Genomic DNA, 20,094 nt, shown 5'->3' with positions numbered 1-20,094 from the left:
CTAATCTGTGATCTATAGAGTCTAGACTATGATAAAAGTAGTGAACTGTGAATATATCTACTAATCTCTCCTCCTTACACCACGATCACTACATGAGCCTCCACGTGGTGGCAATGAAGAAGATGGTGGCCGTGGAAGTTGTGGAACTGAAAATCAAGTCCTTGTGTTGCCATTGAAGAATGGAACCTGGGGACCATGGCACTGGATGGGGTTTTTGCGTCATATTGATCATCATCATCTTGGATAAGAGCGTCCTCCAACCAATTTTATTGGAACCGGCAAAATCGGTTAGTTTGACTATTTTGGGCCCAAAACGTTTTGATTTGGGCTTCAAAATCAGAATAGGCCAGTTTGGTACTGAACCAGCTAGTTCCGTAATGGAACTAGCCAACTCAGTACTAGACAGATTGGTTTGGGACTAGTTATGTGTAGTCCGTACTCACATGAGCCAACTTAAAAATTGTCTTTTTATTTTTTATTTGGTTGGTCCATTTCTAATTCCCCCCTAGGCCAGCCTATTGAAGCTTATGACCCTAGTATCGCTATGCAATTCATGGTAATGTTAAATTATTAAAGTAAAAGTGACATTTTCCTTTATCTTTCATTTTTATCCTTTTTACTTAAATTTTTAACATTTCCATGAAATGACTTAGGATGTTTGAGAGTGGTTCCAACCTCGTTGGATTTCATAGGGAAAGTATAATTTTAGATCTCACTCAAAATCCAATAGAGTTAATAGTATAGTTTTTTCAGGATTGGGGGGATTGCAACATTTCCATTGGGTTTTGTCATGTATGAGGGTATGGAACTAGTATTTACTCAAGAACACCAAGCCCTCTATGTACTTTGATGTTAATGGCGTTGGTTGTCGATCTCCTCTATTGTGACTACTAAAAATTCACTCATCATTCAAACAAAATCTTGACTTGACATGCTATGCTTTTTCTATCTTATTTTAATGGTTAGAGTGTTATATTGATGACAAAGATCCCAATATAAGCAATCATTTTGATGATATGAAGGTATTTGTTGTAGCGTGATTTTTTTTGGATGCTAATGGCCATCCAAAGATGGATTGCTCTTGATGCTATTTTGGTTATGTGCACCCTTCCATGCTATATAAATGAGAGCTTTTGCTTATTTGTATATAAATGGCTTAGATTCATATGGATGCACATGAAATATATATGTTTTTCTTTAAAATTTGAATATTTTTTGTGTTTTTGGTCAAAGAGTATTTTGGTCAGACTTTTTATTGGTTTCGGTCCAGTTTCGACCGATTCTCGGTCGACAGGGTTTTCTTGTTCAATCATCGGTTTGGTTTCGAGAACATTGTCTCCAATTGCTCTAATTGCAATAGTCCATCCTCCAAATTGGCCTCCTTTAGGTTTTTGTCCCAAAGCTTAAGGTCTTTATTATTCTTTGCCTCCTCATAGTAATGGGACAAAAATCACAAGTTGTAATGAAAATAAACCAAGCTCTCTACTTGTTTTACATTTTGTTTCTTAACAATATGGATGAAACTATAGGTGCTCAAATGCCTCTTTGCAAAAGAAGTGTTTACCACCTATGATAGCACTTGTATTGCCAAAGATTGTAGAAGTGGAGTAGCACCTCCATGCATGTTCCAACACTCGAGAGAAGAAAAATTCCCTCGATCTCTAATTGCATGATTGGTCCCAAATGCGCCAGTGCCAAGGATACAATATCTAAATTGTTTTCATATGATGTCACACTCCTCGTCAGGGACTAATTTATCCAATGCTTTCATATAACCTGTAGATCTTGGTGTGGTTTTCTCTTGGTTCCCCCTCCAGGTGTTGAAGTTGAAGGCCATGATGGATGATAGTATTTAGGTGTAAGAACATATGCTAAGGCATGCAATGGAATGTTTAACATTTCCCGTCATTTTTCCACATATAATTGTACAAGGTGATATATCTAGGCTCAACATCGTATTTAACTCGCCCCAACATGCTATCCATCTGCTCACCCCCCAATTATTGGTTGATTTGAATATGTAAACTTGATCATGTAATAAATTTTTGGTGAATTGCAAAACATATTTAACCTATGACCAAAAGTAACTGTCAAGAACAATGCCCTTGGCTATATTAGCACCATCTCTATTAGTGCTCATTTCATCCCATGAATCACACGTCACCATAGCAGTTAAAATTTGTTTCACCTTCACTAGCCGCCTAAAGGTGAGGTAATACCTTGCAAATCTAGTTTTTGAAAGTTTAAGCAACCCCAACTTAGAGTAAGTGCCATAAAAGTAATTGACCCTTGTATGCCCTGTGACATATTTAATGAGTTGCTTCCCTCTCTTGTAAAGTTGATTAATCCATCCACATTCTCTATGCTTCACAATATCATGCATCGAAGGGTTCAACGTGTGCACCAAACACTCATACCAGAAGATGTGTGGATGAGTCAGCTGAATTATTTTTCTTGCTCCCTTACACTTCGCTGCATTATCAGTGATCACTTGAACCACATTATTAGGACCATCATCATTGATTGTTTTCAATAGGATATCTACAATATTTTGAGAAGATGCAGTGATGGAGGAGTCATGACTTGCAAGAAACACTGTGTTGCTAGCAGAAACACCAAGAACATTTATCAAATGTTGGTTTCTAACATTTTTCTAAGGATTTCATATAATGGATACCCCACAATTAGCCCACTCATATGTAAAATGTGTCAAATCTCTTTGAACCTTTGCTTTTTCTTTTGTTTAATAACAAAGTTCTAGCTTTCACATAGGGTGGGCCCTTGTATCGTTTTGGGGTTTCCTTGATGGCCTTAGCCAAATCATGCCAGTAAGGAGAGTGAAGCACATTGAATGGTATAATGCAAGCACAAAGAAACCAAACTAGTTTTGCATCCACATCATCCCTCCCACCAATATTCAAGAAATCTACTATTTTTCTTCTAGATTTAGAGGTTACAGAAGTACCATGAGGAGATGGACCACCAAATATAGAGGTTGCACTTGATTCAGGCTAAATTTTTTGTTTGTTGCTTTTCTTTTGAGCAACTTGTTAGTTTTTCTGTAGCTTGGATTAGATTGTGGCTGTTGATTGCTCAATGAGAGAATATAAGTGAAAATCGATGGGGCTTTTGGAGACACACAAGGGAGTTCGAATTACCTAGTTACTGTGAAAGCAAGTTACAATTTGAGCAAGGGAGACACTAGTAAAAGGGTTTTAGTGGAGAAGATTGAGTCAATTGATTTCCAGTTTCCAGTGAGAGGAAGGAGGTCGAATTCATCAACAAAAGAAAGGTTGAATTTGGTAGTGCAAGTTGCCAGTTTTCTAGTGCGTGTGACAAAGGGGCTTGATTTAGCTTCCAGTTGCCGGATCATTTTCTCGGAGGCAGTGCGAGGTTGTTAGATGAAGTGCTGGGGGTAGATTTGCTTGCAGTGTCATTTTCCCAGAGGTAGTGCGAGTTACTGGAGCAACTAGTGCGAGTTGTTGGGAAGGAGTGCGAATAACACAGAGAGGCTGAGATTTTCTGCCGAGGGAGACTTTGTGGTTTTCAAGTTGATTTGGCCAAGAGAAGATAATTTGTTGGAACTCTGCCAATGAGAGGCAAGTAGATTGTAATTCTCAATTTTTGCTGAAGATTATAATAATAAAACCCTCATCTATAGAATTGTCTTTCCCCACACTGGGGTTTTTCTAGCGAGTATTGTCCAAAAACCTCTGTGTCTAAATTTTATGTGTGTATTATTTCTCAGTTCCTATAATTATTTGATGTTTGCCATGTTTAGACAGAAGAATAAATTCTAGTTGTTGCAATTAAGGAAATTTCACCCAACCTCCTATATTTGGATGTATTTTTTCCTTTGGACCATTGAAATATTAGGGCAAACTGAAATCCCAATGGGACCCTTTTTGTCATCACTGTCCATTACCCCACAAAGATGCCTCCTCACACGGTTATATGAACCACTATAAGGTTATTCCGCCATGATAATTATGAGGACACAAAAACTTGTAGCTTCCACCACATTTTCCCCCTGCAAGTTTTGTCACATAATAACATAAGGGTATCAATGTAGCTTTTTCCCCTTGCAATCTAGTGCCCTCTTCATCCCCTTCATCTCCAAAGCCTTCTTCCTCATCATAAATTGGGTCACTCATAGTGCGACCACTATCCTCTTCTTCCACATCTCCCCTTCTATGTATACTCCCCACCAACACTATGAAAACCAAAAGTGGAACAATAATTCAAAAGAACACCGTTTTAGAATCTAGCTTGACACCCTTGCAATAAAATGAGCAAGAAAGAAAGAATGGGTAAGAGTAGGAGAGGGAGGAGAAAAAATACAATCAAGAATGACAAGAAAATGAGGTAGTTAACTGGGGTTTGCTCTTACCTCTTTAGCTCCTATAGATGGAAACCCTTCTTTACTCCTCTCTTCTTCCAAGCTCTCCAAAGATGCAAGAATGAGGAAAAGAGAAGGGGGAAATGCCTTTTAACCTCATCCTCTCTTTTCCCTAACTCACTTTTAACTCACTTGAAGCCCCACCCTAACCTTAGTTTCATAGAAAAAAGTAAGTTAGCATAACCGTTCAGCCTTGTCCCGAAACTAGTCGTGAACCATGACGGATCTGTTGCCAAAACCATGGTTCGGGCTTGTCAAACTGTGCACAGAACCATTGTGGTTTCGATTTTCTAGGCAGTGGCAAAAAGGGTGTAACTATGGTTTCGCTTGAGGTTCACCCACAAGTCCATGCAGGATGCAAATCCGCCTCATGAACTAGGTGGGGGATTGTTCCTGCAACCCTGGTCTGAATGCTACATTTGTTTTCATTCCATTCTAGTTTCATCCGCTGCGCACACAAATTCTAGTGCTTGATGTCAATTTTATTCCTCCACTTGACATTGATGCCTTTCCCTCTATCCCTGCTCAATCTAGACTTGTCTCCATAGTTCCACCAAGTTTCTGGAACGTGGGGACGGAGAGCGGGGAAATGCAGGAGCGACCTATGCAAAGGCTCCCCACCAATTTTTAGGAAACTTGTGGGGACGTCGGGGCAGGTTTGCAGGGGAGCGCCTCCACCCTCCCCCCTCGATCCCGCTTCCAATCTGCGCGCCGGGAGCGACTTTTCCAACCGGGGAGCGGTCGGAGAGCGATCGCTCTCGACCGCTCCCTGATTGGAAAAGTTGCTCCCAACCGGCGGAAAGCGACGCCCACGCGACCGAGAGAGAGGTGACGACGATGTAGGAGAGAGGGAAAGGGAGGGAAAAAGGGAGAGAGGGAAGGGGAGGGGGGGAATAAATAGACCCTCTCCTTTCCCATTTTTCACTTCATCCCATTGAGAGAGAGAAAGAGAGTTTGGAGAGAGATTGAAGCAAGGAGAGGAGCTTGGAGGAGTTTGAAGAGCTTGCAAGGGGAGATTGGAGCTTGGGATTGGAGGCCAAAGAGGTAGGATCTACACTCTAATCTAACAATTTTTTTTATGTTCTTTGCCAAATAAATAAATAATTTTTTTTTTCTCTATTTCCCATTCCCATTCCATTTTTTTGCAGATTCAAAACTTCAAATTTCAAACATCATGGTTATATTGCTTGGCATTTTTTTCTTCTTGGTTCCTTTTTTGGATATTATGGTGTTGGAGAGTAGAAAAAGGAGGGTTGAACATGAAGAAGGGGATGAAGAAATGGGTTATAGTGGATTTGATGAAAACCCCGGAGAGGAGTACCTTGGCGAGGAGGAGCTCGAGGAGGGTGAACATGATTCATCTCAAAAAACTAAGCAAGAACAAACCCCATTGTGGAAATATGTTACTAGGCTTGAAGCAGGGAAAAGGGGTGGAACCACTAAATTTAACTGCTCCCATTGCAACAATGATTACACAGGTTCATACACTCGTACCAGAAAGCACCTCTGCGGGAAAAGGCCATGGAATGGAGATAAACAAATAGGAATCAAAACTTGTGCAGGTGTGTCAGCTGCAGAGGGAGCCAAATACATAAGGGAAGAAGAGGAAGCCCAATACATATCTAAAAAATCAAAGGTTTTCTTTGAACCAAGCTCACAATCACATGCACAAAGAACTCCTTCACAAGGTTTTTGGGAGATACCATGGGAGTGAAATTTTCGCCGCCTAGCATTTTTTGCATTTTTTTGCAGTAACATTCCAAATGCAATTTTTTTTAAAGAAACAAATAATTTTTGAGTGGGGCAGTGTAATGATCAAGCCCTATGGCCTTAGTATTGATCAGTGTTGATAATATTCGGAAATATCACGATATTTTCGGCGAGCTGATATATCGCCGACAAAATATCGCGATATTTTCGGCTTTTGAAAATATCACGCGATTTCCGAAATATCGCCGATATTTTGGAAAATATTGCGCGACAATCGAAAATATCGCCCGGCGACTGTAAAAAATTTCTGCACGGCCTATAAAATTCCGATTTTGGTTTTTTTCATATCATTTTCATTTCTGATTGCTGGAGAAGGAAGGGGAGAGCGATGTGATTGCTGCCAAGGAGGGTTTGAGCGTTCTAGGCCCTAGTATTGATATGCTATTCATGGTAATGTTAAATTCTTAAAGTAAAAGTGACATTCTCCTTAATCTTCATTTTCATCCTTTTACTTAAATTTTTAACATTACCATGAAATGACTCAGGATGTTTGAGAGTGGTTCCAGCCTCATTGGATTTCATATGGAGAAAGTAGAATTTTAGATTTCATTCAAAATGCTCAGCTTTTTAGGATTTCAGGATTGGGAGATTGTAATGTTTCTAGGTGACACCACCTGCCCGGGCTACCCCTGCCACCAGTAGAGGACGTCGTCTACCTCCTATAGCTCCTACTTCTAGTTCTTCAGCGTCTAGAGCATAACAAACTCCACTGCCAACTCCACCAGCACCAACATCTACATCTAGAGGGAAAGGGAAAGCTGTGGCTTTTTCTCGCAAGAGGGCAGAGGAAATCAATAGGATTAGACTTTAGTTATTTTCTTATGTGTTTGTAAGTTGTGCATGAACAATGAACATTGAATATTCAAGAATCAAGACCAAGCATATCACATTCTAATTTCTAAATAGTAAATTTTGATTCTATTTATTTTTTTAAAGTGAACTATGAACTTTGAGAAGTAATTATATTTTAATTTGATTAGATAAGCTGCAACCTGCAATTTAATATGGATAAAAAACTATATTTTGGTATATATATATATATATAAAACATGTCCCCCGTGTCTTGTTTCCAGGTCGTTGTGTTTTGTATTGAATACTCGTATTTACGTGTCCTCCGTGTCTCGTGTCCTCGTGTCATGTGACTTAGCTTAGACAATATTGATGTATTGTCTCCGTGGAGGGTGGAGTCTGAGGAGCCCCTCTTGGAGGAGTCACTTTCATGGTTAGAGCCAGTGGCAGATGATCCATTAGAGCAGGGGCAGCAAGAGGAGGACTCGAAGTCAGAGGAGCAGCAGCACTCAGAGGAGGAGGAGGACACTGCGGGAGCATCAACATCAACACCATCTGCTATAGATATAGGAGAGCATAGTCCCATACCTAGCACTCATTATTTGACATTAGGTGCAAAGGCAGGGTTAGGGCCTCCTACTACTAGGGGCAGGCCTGGCAAACAGCCCATCATGTTTTCCTGTAAAAGGGGGAGAGGGCAGTGATTTCAGATAGATAGCTGCTAGTTTTATTTGTTGTGCTACATATAACTCATGATGATGAAATACTTTTATATATGTGATGTTATTTTGTATTGGTTCTCCACATTTGAGTCCTTGAATGGACAATTATCAGGGATCAACAGGATTTGGTTTCGCCTTTGATGTATCATTTTTATTTGACATCATATATATCAGTGTTTTCTTCATATTTATGTGCCAATGTGTTTATTTCATGTTGCTATTGCTTTATATGTTTAAAAATCTGGAAAAAATGAATATATTATGCATTTTTTATGCTTGCCGATATTTGCCGATATTTTGCCGATATTTTTGCCGATATTGCCGATAAGATATTTTCTGGACCCTCGCCGATATTTTCCCGATACCGATATTATCAACACTGGTATTGATATGCGATTCATGGTAATGTTAGATTCTTAAAGTAAAAGTGACATTTTCCTTAATCTTCATTTTCATCCTTTTACTTAAATTTTTAACATTACCATGAAATGACTTGGGATGTTTGAGAGTGGTTTCAACCTCATTGGATTTCATATGGAGAAAGTAGAATTTTAGATCACATTCAAAATCCAGCAGACTTATCAATTTTTCAGGATTTTAGGATTGGGGGGATTGCAATGTTTCCAGTGGATTTTTCATGTATTAGAGAATGGAACTCGTATTTAATCAAGAGCACCAATCCCTCTATGTACCTTGATGTTAGTGACATTGGTTATCGAACTTCTCTATCACGACCCTACTAAAAATGTTCCCATCACTGAAACAAAATCTTGACTTGACATGCTATGTTTTTTCTATCTTATATTAATGCGTAGAGGGCGATATTAATGACAAAGATCCCTATACAGATCTAGAGGTAATGACAAAGATACCTCTGGATATTAATGCTTAGAGGGTGATATTAATGACAAAGATCCTGATTTTCCAACAAGACTAAAAAATTAGACATTTCTCGTGGCGGCAAGAGGCTCAAGCATTAGCAATAGATAATAGATTTACTTGTTTTTTCTAGTTTCTAGTACTTTTTATAACTGTTGACTCTTTCATATTTATCATGATATTTTTTGTAAACAATATATGATGATAATTTAAGTTTGAAGTTTGAATGTGGCAATTATAACTCATTGGAAATGAATTATGAATATGATGCTTCGTGAAAGTTGAAAGTTTTTTCATTTCATTTCATTTTATAACATTTCATTTCATGTTAGATATTCTTTGTTGTAATGGTTACACTTAGCTTACAAGTACAACTTTGATGATCAATGATGATAAATGTTATATATTGAATTTTGAAAGCTTGAAACTTTAAGATTGATGAATCATGAGACTCAATATGTTGTATGTTACTAACTTGTGGATGTGGTTGTTGAAGATTATAACTTCTAGATGATTGATGTTATATAGCTAAATCTATGTTTTTATTCATTTTATATCTAATTCATCATTCTACATGCTTTTGTTGACATATATGCATAAAAATATAAAAAATATATATGTTATATAAAAATTCGCTCCCGAACCAGGAGCTTCTGAAGATGTCGCTCCCGCTCCTGCTCCCAAGTAACCTTGGCTCAAGGTAATGCCCCACAAGTCTCTGCATCTAGCTGCTGCACGGATAAATTAGGATCAACCATGTCACCTTCCGAATCAGAATCACTTGCATTCTCAAACATGCACCAAACAAACCCATCTTTGTCTGATCAAGTCCCTCCATATCTCCCTGTGCATCATCCTCTGAATCAACATCCCATCGTGTTGCTGGTCCCTTCAGATATGAAATAACCCAAAAAACCCTTGCCCCACCCCCATCGATTCATAGTATATTTGTAATATTTTATAATTTTTTTAGGGCTTTGACCTTTTTTTATTATTATTATGATTTGACCTCATTCTTTTTGGAAACACAGGATACATTTCCTCTTTTGGGAGTAAATGTTCCCCCTTTGAGTTTCCATTTTTTGGGGACATGGGGAAACACCCCCCAGACGTCCCCATGTCCACGAAGCGCAAGGAAGCGCGGGTACACATTTCCCAGTTGGGGGGACGTCTCCCCATGGAACACTGCTTGTCTGTGGGCATGGATCAAGGGTTAGATCCCACAATTTGTGGATTAATTCATGATTTGCACCAGCCTCCACCCTGTAGGTTATTTTTTCTTTCAAAAATTATCTCACTGACATACCCTACAGTAATGACAAACACATATAATTTATAACACAATTTTATTTTATTCAGTCGGTCTCCGAATCACATTATAGGGTCTCAAAATGGCCTAGAAGTTATTAATTTAATATATATAGGGCAATCTCTATATCCCATCTGACCATCATGGCTAAACAATCGTATCTTCATTAATTATGGTGGATTTAATAATTGTTATCAGTCCCTTTATATATAAACAATAAGACCTTGTTACTAATGAAATAATATGCAATGATATATATTTTAAGTTGCTAGATGGATTGTTCTCTAATGTGAACAATACTTTTCTTATATTTTATTACTTACATTTTTATATTCTCAAAATTTTGTCATATGTTGAATTAATGCCAAATTTTATCACTGAAATTTTAATTGTTGATTTTTTTCTTTCAAACTGAAGTTTGTTGACTTTGAATTTGAACTTGAACCAGTTTACGTAGATTTCAATTATTGATGGAACAACTGTGATGTACTGAATTATTTTTATGCTTTGATTTTGATAAAATCAGATTTATTGTTCTTATATTGCAAGCTGATTGATTTGTTTAATTAAATCAGTGCTATTGTTCTTACACGTGGTATTCACTGTGCTTTTTTTTCTTCAGCTGTTGCAGCTGACCTTGGCAGATTGAGACAACTTGAGAGCATTGCAAAGGCATTCATGCGCTTGACATTGGCTCACAAAGGGGAAGTACATGCTGTCGTTACCACTGTGATTGTGAGCATGGAATCCTTTGACTTATATTTTGGTTGTCAAAAGTTTTGTTTGTTTTGATTTGTATTGAAATTTGTTTTGTGTAAATGCTACAAGCACATAACTTGTTGTAGGCTGTAGCATGCATGTGTGGATAAATAGATAAGAAATCTGTAGTATATGCTTAGTTATGGGTTTCAAGGAAAATTTTAGGGGCTGAATTTCGTCATTTGCTAATATCCCATTTTATTAAATGATTTGCCAATTTCCATTTTTTGCAAAAAATGATTCGCCCGAACTCAGGGTAAAAGTATTTTACTTTAAAAAATTGTCAAAATTTTCAAAAACTAATATTGAGTTGTTAGAAATTTAATTAGACAAAAGTATCACCAAACACTTTATTCTTGAAATTTTAAGAATTAGTAAGATTTGTCAAGGTTTCTACTTAAGATGAGTGTGGACACTTAATTTTCCCATGATGGGTTTTTCGCCATTTTGATATATTAGCTCTCTTTGGTGTCTTATAGGGGTAATGATAATTGGTAGAGATTAAAGTGCTCTGTTGCAGGGAACACCTGAAGTGGTCACGTACCAGTGTTGGAAACACTTGGAAATGCCTCATAAACTTCTCAGAAATTACACAGTGCCTATGAGTGGTGTGGGACCAATGGGAAGTCTAAACAAATTAACCCTTATTTCCTTTCTAAACCTACTTAAATTATTCTATCAATCTTATTTTTTTGCAAGGTAATGTGTTATATATATATGTCTGTGTGTGTGTTTCTTTTTCTCTTTTTCAAAGGAAAAATCATGTATGTATTTATAGGAAGAAATATATACATTTTGCTGTCATGCATCTGATTGTCAATGCACCCCTGGAATCTACTTCCTGAAACTGTATCGTCCAACATCTAGAGAAAACCATAGCATCAAACCTCAGGGGAAGACCCCGTATCAATTCTTGTATTCCCACATCATATGAAACTGATTACCTAGAGATAAATATTGGTCTCCATGGATTCAATCTCTTCTCCATCCACATATTCATACAGACCAACAGAGTCAATTGGGAGGGCCAGTGCTTCCTTTGATAACCCATCAGACTTCGTGTTGAGCTCACAAAGAATGTAACAGAATAACACGGGCTCAAAAAAGGCGGAGTCTAACTAATAGACAAAATGGCCTTTTCCCCTGGAATCTGGTGATACAATTTCGAGCAAGATTTGGCGGGGGGTTGGGGTGCAGGCACTGCTGTAATGAATAGTATGTCCATGAATGATGAAACATCCAATCCAGAAAGGATTGTGTAAATATTCATTGATTGGTTACAATGTTGAAGGTTAGAAAGTTAGTTCTCTTCGCATGTGTGAAGAAACTCCTGCAATTTTCAGATGTATCGTACCCAATGTTTTAAAACTCCGACTCTGGTTCGGAACGGCTGAGGGTCGGCTCCGACTCCGACTCCGATTCGGTATCGGCTCAGGCCAGTTTGATTTCAATGACTTGGTCGTTGTAAAAAATACATTAAGTATTTTTTTTTGTGTATAAAAAACATAATTTTAAAGATTTTCATTCATGTTTCCCAACACGAAGCTTTAGAATATAGAGAGAAGACAACATATGATCAAAGTAGGCTCATGAATATATCCATTATATCAAAATGGCACCCAGTGCACTGTCCAATACAAAGTTCATACTTAGCCACCAATGCCAGGATTCTTTTCTGCCTCAGCCTAAGGACAATCATTAGACTACAACAACAATAATACCAATTCTCTGCCCCTAATGAAGTCTCAAAACCCTTTGATTTAATTATGGTCAAGCTCTAGAACAATCAGAGGTAAATATGTATTTATTAGTCCATTGCCAGAGCGTTTGCCTTTTTAAAAACATTGTATGGCTCAATGCATTGTTTCAGTTTTCTAATTCATGCCACTAGGATAACCATACTTCGGCCTTGTAATTTTCAAAACTTTCTCACAGTGATAGATTACTTTAGGGCTATAAATATGCAATAAACAACAACCCAACCATTGATATGTAGGAGGCGGAACAACTTTTGACAAATGTGCTTCAGGATTTTTGTCAAAGAGCCGAGCCGATCGAGTTGTTACCGAGCCGGCCGAGTCATTACCGAGTCGACCGAGTTGTTATCGAGTCAACCGAGTCAATGACTGGCTCGGTAACAACCCGGCCAGCCGTTCTGTTTCGGCCACCGAGCCGACCCGGCCAGGCATTGGCTCGGTCTGACTCGGCCGAGTCGGAGTCGACTCGACTGTTTTTTAAAACAATGATTGTACCCAAGAAGAGAAGAGAAATGTGTGATGCTGAGAAGCCAAAATGAGGAGGCCTTATGGTGTATTTATAGCAATGTTGCGATAATCACTATTGGGATTAAATCGGCGAGGGTCTGAAAAGAGAAAAAATAGGTAAAAATAGGCAAAATAAAAAAAATACAAAAAAATCAAAAAATAAAATTAAAAAAATACAAAAATAAAGATTTTTTGGGAAAAAATCACGATTAAATCGGCCGATTTAATCGTTCTAGGGGAAAAATCGCGATTTTCACAACACTAATCTATAGTGATCAATGTGGGGTCCAAGGTTCATGTGAAAAAATGGGGCCGACTTGTAGATGAGGCCGACTTGAAGATGAGACTGACTTGAAGAAAGGCCATTTGTAGGTGTGCAAAAATTCTGATTTTGGAGAAGGGAGATGTCATCAAGAGTGATCCAAATGTGCAATGAGTCATCAAAGGAGGGGCTTCCAAGTGGGGGAGTTAGCCCCTAGTTGCACTCTTTAACAAACTCTCCAAAACTTTGGATATGGAAAACCACAAAAAACCCTAGCTACACCAAAGATTCTCCACAAGCTATTATCACATTGGCAAGATCCCTTGGCTCCAATCAATATGTTTCCTTTATCCTCTCCTTCCCAAACAAACACAAGCACCTTAGTATTTCTAGTGAAAACCCCAAACAAACACAAGCACCTTAGTATTTCTAGTGAAAACCCCTAGCCCTAGCACATCAAAAATATCTTGCAACAACCCTAGCACTCCATCAGAGATAGAAAATACAAGGAAGAGTCCACAACAATGTTGTCAAAACTGAAGTGGAACCAGCAAAACCAACTGATCCTAATGGTTATAGGGCTGTACCAATCTGGTTCAATGTACAAAACTAGAAATAAAATAGAAAAAAATGGTCAGTTTTCATACAATGTTGTACAATGATGGCTAGGGACCATATAAACTCACTTAAAATACGTTAAACCTAATCTTGGGTCCCCACTAATACTATTTAAAGCGGTCCTACTAACATTTCATTTGAGCTATTTGAAATTGTTGAGCCGGGGTACTTGGGCTGATTTGGAGAGCTGATTGAAGGGTTGATTTGAATATATTTAAAGTTGATTTGGAGTTGATTCAAGGGATTATTTTTAGAATTTCTTGGGTTGATTGGGAAAGCTGATAAGGGTTGATTTGAAGAGATATTGTCTTGATTTGGACCTGATTCAATGGATTATTAATAGAATTTCTTGGGCTGGTTTAGAGCTGATTCAACTGTTGATTTTCAGAGTTTGTTGGGTTGTTGTAGAGATGTTTTTTTATGTTGTTAGGAATTCTTTTTTAGCTGCTAGAAATTGTTGAAACAACAAATAAGACCATTTGTATTGACTACAACATCTATGGGAATAATCATGGAAAGAACCTCTTCTGCCAAAAGATGAGGAGAACGTGAGACATTCTTCACCATATTGCTGAAATAAGCTTTACTAGGATTACTGTTTGAGGAAACAAGATTGGATATACATCACTATCTTTACTAGCTCTCATATATGGCCCAAGATTGGCTTTTGTGTGAGTATTGAGCATAGAAAGGAGGAAGATGTTACAAAAGTAGAATGAGCTTTTGTGATGCTAGAAATTGATTTTTCCAGCAGGGAAGAGGTCTTTTGAACAACTACCACTAAGGAAGAATGCAAGGAAATAGTGCCCGAAGAGGAGAGAATGGCCAGGAAACAATGCTTGGAGAGGAGAGAATGACCATGCTTGGTGAGATTGAGGTAAAAGGAAGGTCTATGTTTGAGGCTAGGGGAGAACCCTAGCTGCAGTCACTTGTATTAGTTGTGTGGGTCCATTCCTCGAGTTTTGACATTGTTGAATCTCCATTTGAGGAACTTAATCCATGCCTTTTAATGTGGGTTGTATTATAGATAAGTGTTATCCATCATGCAAAGTAGTTTTGTACTGGTAAGAAGGTTAAGGTTGACTCAAACAAAGAGGTAGTGATGCTAATCAATGCTTATGAGCACAATCGAGAAATCATGCCAATCAATTAACCAATTATCTTTTGAATTCCATTCCTGTGTTTGAAGGTGATGATAGTGGCATTTATGACATTGTTGTATTTTGGATGGAATTCTTGTTTATTCTAATGCCTTCATAAAATAATAAGAACCTCCTACTTTTATCCTCAAATAAAGAATACAATTATTCAATCTTCCCGATCTTGCATTTTATGGTATTTCATTTGGACCTACACACATGCCACATGAAAATCTTGGTGGATATTTCTTCGTCAATGTTTACGGTGGCACTGTGTTATCACTTGATTTTTAGATACGCCAATGTAGGTAGGTAGGAAAATAGTAGAATTTCATTTTGCTTTCATAGATTAGTGTTTGGATTTTGCTTATTGCATTCAATCATTTGCTTTATGTTTGATTCTAGAGTAGTTGCTTCAATGTTTGATTTCAATTTTTTTTGCTTGTTTCTTCCTAAACCTCATATTTTTTTCAATTGGTGGTTGATTTCACGATTCAGTTCGTTTTCTTAACATTCGAGAGATGGCTTGTTATTGATTATAAGCTTAACACAATATGAAATTTTGTGGATTGTAGACATCAAAGGACAATGGAAGTTAGTGGAAGACTTGGAGCTTTTTAAGCAATTATTAACCCCTTAGTGGAAGACGTTGGCTTGATTGAATCCCTTCTACACACTAAATGGGTTGGCATGTGAAAGGTGAAAATTAGATCTTTGAGGCTAAATATCTAAGGGGGATACTTTGAATATGCAAGAATGGCCAATCTTACATAAATCCCAATAGTAGGTTGTCGACCCTATCTAGCCTATAAAGGGCCACTTCTTTCTCTACCCATAAATTGCCGGTCAACATATTACTAAGGGAAGATTTAGAAAGGAGCTTAAATTATCATAAGGTGATGTAGACATTCTTCAATGGGGCTTACAGACACCCGTGGGGAAGTGGAGCAAGTTTCTTGATACGGATGACTCCATTGGGGGCCAGGTTATGGATGCTCACAGAGAGTGGAGCAACAAGATATTCTATTCCATGCCCATGGAAAATTATTGTAACTCAGATCCAAATAGGCCTTGGGACCATGTTTGTAGCTTGGATCATTGATTTGTATACCTAATAAATAAATCTCACATTTTTCTTTTCTTGTTTATTGTAGAGGTAAGTTTGTTAATTGTATTTGTGAGGGTGATCATTGATCCCCTCACAAGGAAAACCTTTAATGATTTTGCTAATGTTTCAATCCTTATATTTCCATGAAAAGCAAGGATTTTCTTGTGCTTCTTGTTTGTTTCTTATTGGCTATTATCAAAGCTTTTTAGATTTGTCAAGCATGTTGTCATTTGTGGAGATACTTGATAAATAAATCTCATAAGTTTTTTGTTTGTTTGTTTGTTGTTCCATTGTATTGTAGGGGTAAGGTTGTTAATCTTATTTGTGTGAGTGATCATTGATTCCCTCACAAGGAAAACCTTTAATGATTTTGCTAATGTTTCAATCCTTATATTTCCATGGAAAGCAAGGATTTTCTTGTGCTTCTTGTTTGTTGCTTATTGGCTACTATCAAAGGTTCTTATATTTGTCAGCTGCTTGTCTTTTGCGGAGGCCCTCATTAGACCCTAGTCCAATTTTTTTAAGCCTTACTGATCACATCTTATTATCCTTGTGGCTTAAGCTTTTGATGTACTCCATGCTCATAGATAATTTCAAGTTCTTTTGTTGGTTTGCTTGATTTACTCTATTACTTGGAGTGAGCATGAATGCAAGGGGTGCTTAATTGAATGATTAATTCATGGTATTACTATGATTTTGATGTCTTCTCTTGACAAACTTTGACTCAACATACCATTTGCTTGTGTTGATGAATGAACAATTTGATTATGTTTATCTATTGGGATAGTTAATTCTTTTCCTTTTGTTCTTACTACTTAGTTGAGTTCTTTTATTGATGACAAGGATGATCATTGTTTGGTGCTTCATATCACTGTGCTTGTCTTTAGGTGAGGTTGGTCGAGTTGGATGATGTTTTCCCTCTGTGAATGTAATAGTTCTCTTGTTTGACTAAGCATGACTTGGGCTCTCACATTGTTTCATTGGTAATTGATATGTCTCCTTGTTGGACTTGCTTTGTTTATGAGCAGGTTTTGTGAAGTTTTAGTTGTGCCCATCTTCTTGTCCGCAAGGGATGCTCTATTCTAGAGGCTTAAAGACATTGGCATCTTCGACATTCTTATCACAACCATCATGCACCTTTATGAATCTGCCCTTTTCCAGCTCCACATAGCTCATCAATATCAAACATCACTAAGAGTATTGTTGGCGTGAAGTAGGGTTTGGTTGATGAGTTGGAGCCTTTTCTCTAGGAACATATTTAGCTAGGAAATGGTTGCCTTCTTCATGAGGCTAGGATCCTCATCGGTTGACAGTCAATCGTGGTAATACCAAGGTTATGATCTTCAGTTGGTCAAAGTATGTCTTATCAAAGTACCATTATATTTTTGATGTATGGATATTAAGATCACCATTGATTATACTTGGGTGTTTGACATTCAAGGCCTAGATTTGGTTTGAGGAAAGCCCTCCAACCCTAGATCAATTAGGGCTATGGTTCGTTTTCTCTTCTTCAACATAAGTGCCTTCAAAATTGTTTTTAGGATATTTAGTCCGGGATGGGCCTCATGGATAGCATCATCAATCCATATTTACATGGTTTGGAGGTCTTGTGACCTAGTTTATTGGGGTTGTATTGGGCTTTGACATAGAGACTTTAGGTTTTCGTGCTTTGCGCAAATACTCTCTTGATGTCACTAACTAATTCTTGCTGAACATGCAAGAATTGAATAAGATCATTAAAGAAAACATAATTAGATAATTTATTCAAGTTACTTGATTCAAACCAATGGGTTTGTTAAGCCCCAAGATGGCCTTATATGTAAAGCATTTTCTAGAGTTGATAGAAGGCCTTTTTGTTCGATCACCTTACACACGTAGGCATTAGATGCATGCTCTTTAGATCCCCCTTGGATAGTTTTAGGTTCTCATTATCTCACAATTGAAACTTACCACTACATCACATGTGGGGATAAGATTTGCTAGCTCTCTTATCTTTAGGAGATGAAGACAAAGGATCACTTCATCTTCTAGTGCCCCTTGTTCCTTGAGATTAGAGGATGGTTTTCACTACCTTTTCAAGGAGTCTTGGAAGTCTATATGTAGGTTCTTCTATTTGCTAGATCAGGGATGTGCGGCCCTATACATGAGGGAGGTCCTTATACTAAGATATTGTTCACTCTGCCCACTCTAGCTAAGGTTAAACCTTGTTTAACCTATTATATATTTCTTCTTGGAGCTTCTAGCAAAACAATAGAACCAAGAGGCAAGCGGACAATCCTACATCAACCTTCAAATTTGTGAGACCTCAAGAGACCTTTTGTTTTTTACCAGTGCGACGCTTACTAGCATATTGCTTTAGATTTTGGTCAAGTCACATTGCATTTCCACCAAATCTTAGTTGTAGGTTATAACATCTAGACAAGTAGACATTTCTTATACTTTCTCTACCTGTTGTCTTCCAAATCATTCGACTAGTCATTTGTTAGGAGTTTCTTCCCTTTGGACTTTGATATTAGGAAATATAACATCAAGAGATGTTGACCGTCACCCAAGTCACACATTATTTTTTGGCCTTCAATTCTCAACATTACTTGTATTGCTTCATCACTTTGTTTCTCAATGGAAGGACAATGTCAAGGAATGTTGATCACCACCCAGGTGAGTCATAACTCGCTTGAGATTCTATGGCTTTTGGTCAGCAATTCTTTGCATTTCTTGCATATATTTGCTTCATTGCTATGTTTCTTAGGTCTTAGATTTTGAATCTTTTTCAACTTAGGCTAGATTTTCTTATGTCATGATTTTCTAGGAGTCACTTTTGTTCTTCGTCTTTTGTACTTAACACTCCCATTGAACTATTTGTGGTCGTTTATGGGGCATTTTTTTAAGAAGAACGAGAATGCTATATTTATAAAAATATGCATCATGGATGCAACAATTACAACAAAAGAGGGGCTATTCGCACACATGACTCCTTGGAATGCCCAGTGGATTAAAAAGTTTGATATAATTGATATCTAAGCCATTATGTCTATATATGCAAATACGCCAAAAGACTTGAAAAATTTGACAAAATTTACAACACATACTAACTGATAGGAGGTGGGATTATATCTTTGGACCCTTTACACAAACTGATACAAAAACAAAGCATGATCAAGAATGAGCAAAAGATACTCCTAATAAATTGTAGAAGCTTGGAGATTTTTAGGAGTTGGAGTTTCTTGCGATCTTTTCTACCTCTTGTTAAAGGAGGGGAGGGACCTATGTTTTTCTTTTACACTTCTGAAAAGGATGGAGAGGAGGAAGCATTATCATCTTCAACCTTTTTTGTATGTGCAATATCACCTTCCTTCTTTTTCTCCTTTTTTGTAGGTGTGGCTTCTTTTTCTATCCTTTAAGTCCTTGTTTTGGGTTTGTTTACAGGCCGTCTGAAAGGCCTCTTCTAATGACCTTTGAGATTCTAGCTCTTTATCCTCCTTTGCATGTGCGAACATCTCTATTAGTGTGGTGGCCTATTTTCATATTTGGTTTTTCACGTATTACCTTTTCACCTTCTGATTTTTCATCTACAAATCCATAAACCAAAAATTCTTGATGCTTCTTGGTGTTTTGAGGGGAATGAATACCTCTTCCTCTTTTGATGTAGCCTCTTCCTCCAGGACTAAATTTTCTAGAGTTGGAACATCTTTGCGGGGAGGCATGTCATTTTGACTCTTAGAACTCACACGTTGTGAGTTGACGAGCTATATCTCTTATGTAGTGGAGCAGGTATTTCCCCTCATTTGCTTGATTGAGGGCATCAAATTTTGTCCCTGCCATTTGTTCTCTCTAGAGGACAATTCTTCAACTTTGGCAACTGATTTCTATGGACAGGGAGGGCCTTTAGGTCCCAATCCATTTCCTTCCCGTGTCCTTGTGGTTATATTTTGCTGGGGGGCACACTTTCTTCTTTTTGGTTGGTGCCATTGTTATCCTTCCTCATTATTTTTCTGGATTTATTTCGCTTTTGGGCATCTTTGGGCAAAATGCCCATATTCATGACAATCCAATTGATCATAATCCACTTCTTGATA

The 20,094-nt window shown here is 37.7% G+C and overlaps 1 protein-coding gene across 2 annotated transcripts in view; it reads left to right on the top strand.

Moving 5' to 3' along the window:
* ATP5 (delta subunit of Mt ATP synthase) overlaps positions 1-20,094 on the top strand; it is an 89,144-nt gene that overhangs the window by 49,906 nt on the left and 19,144 nt on the right. For both annotated transcript variants that reach the window (XM_089428290.1, XM_089428289.1), the window contains exon 4: positions 10,491-10,603. In XM_089428290.1, coding sequence (XP_089284416.1) covers positions 10,491-10,603 — 113 coding nt within the window. The remainder of the gene's footprint in view (positions 1-10,490; positions 10,604-20,094) is intronic.

This window comes from Pinus tabuliformis, chromosome 4_2 (assembly GCF_031772625.1).
Source record: "Pinus tabuliformis cultivar Carrire ecotype Pingquan chromosome 4_2, CPIR1, whole genome shotgun sequence".
Taxonomy (NCBI): Eukaryota; Viridiplantae; Streptophyta; class Pinopsida; order Pinales; family Pinaceae; genus Pinus; species Pinus tabuliformis.
Note: the sequence above shows the minus strand (reverse complement) of the source record. Positions and strands in the feature narration are given on the sequence as shown.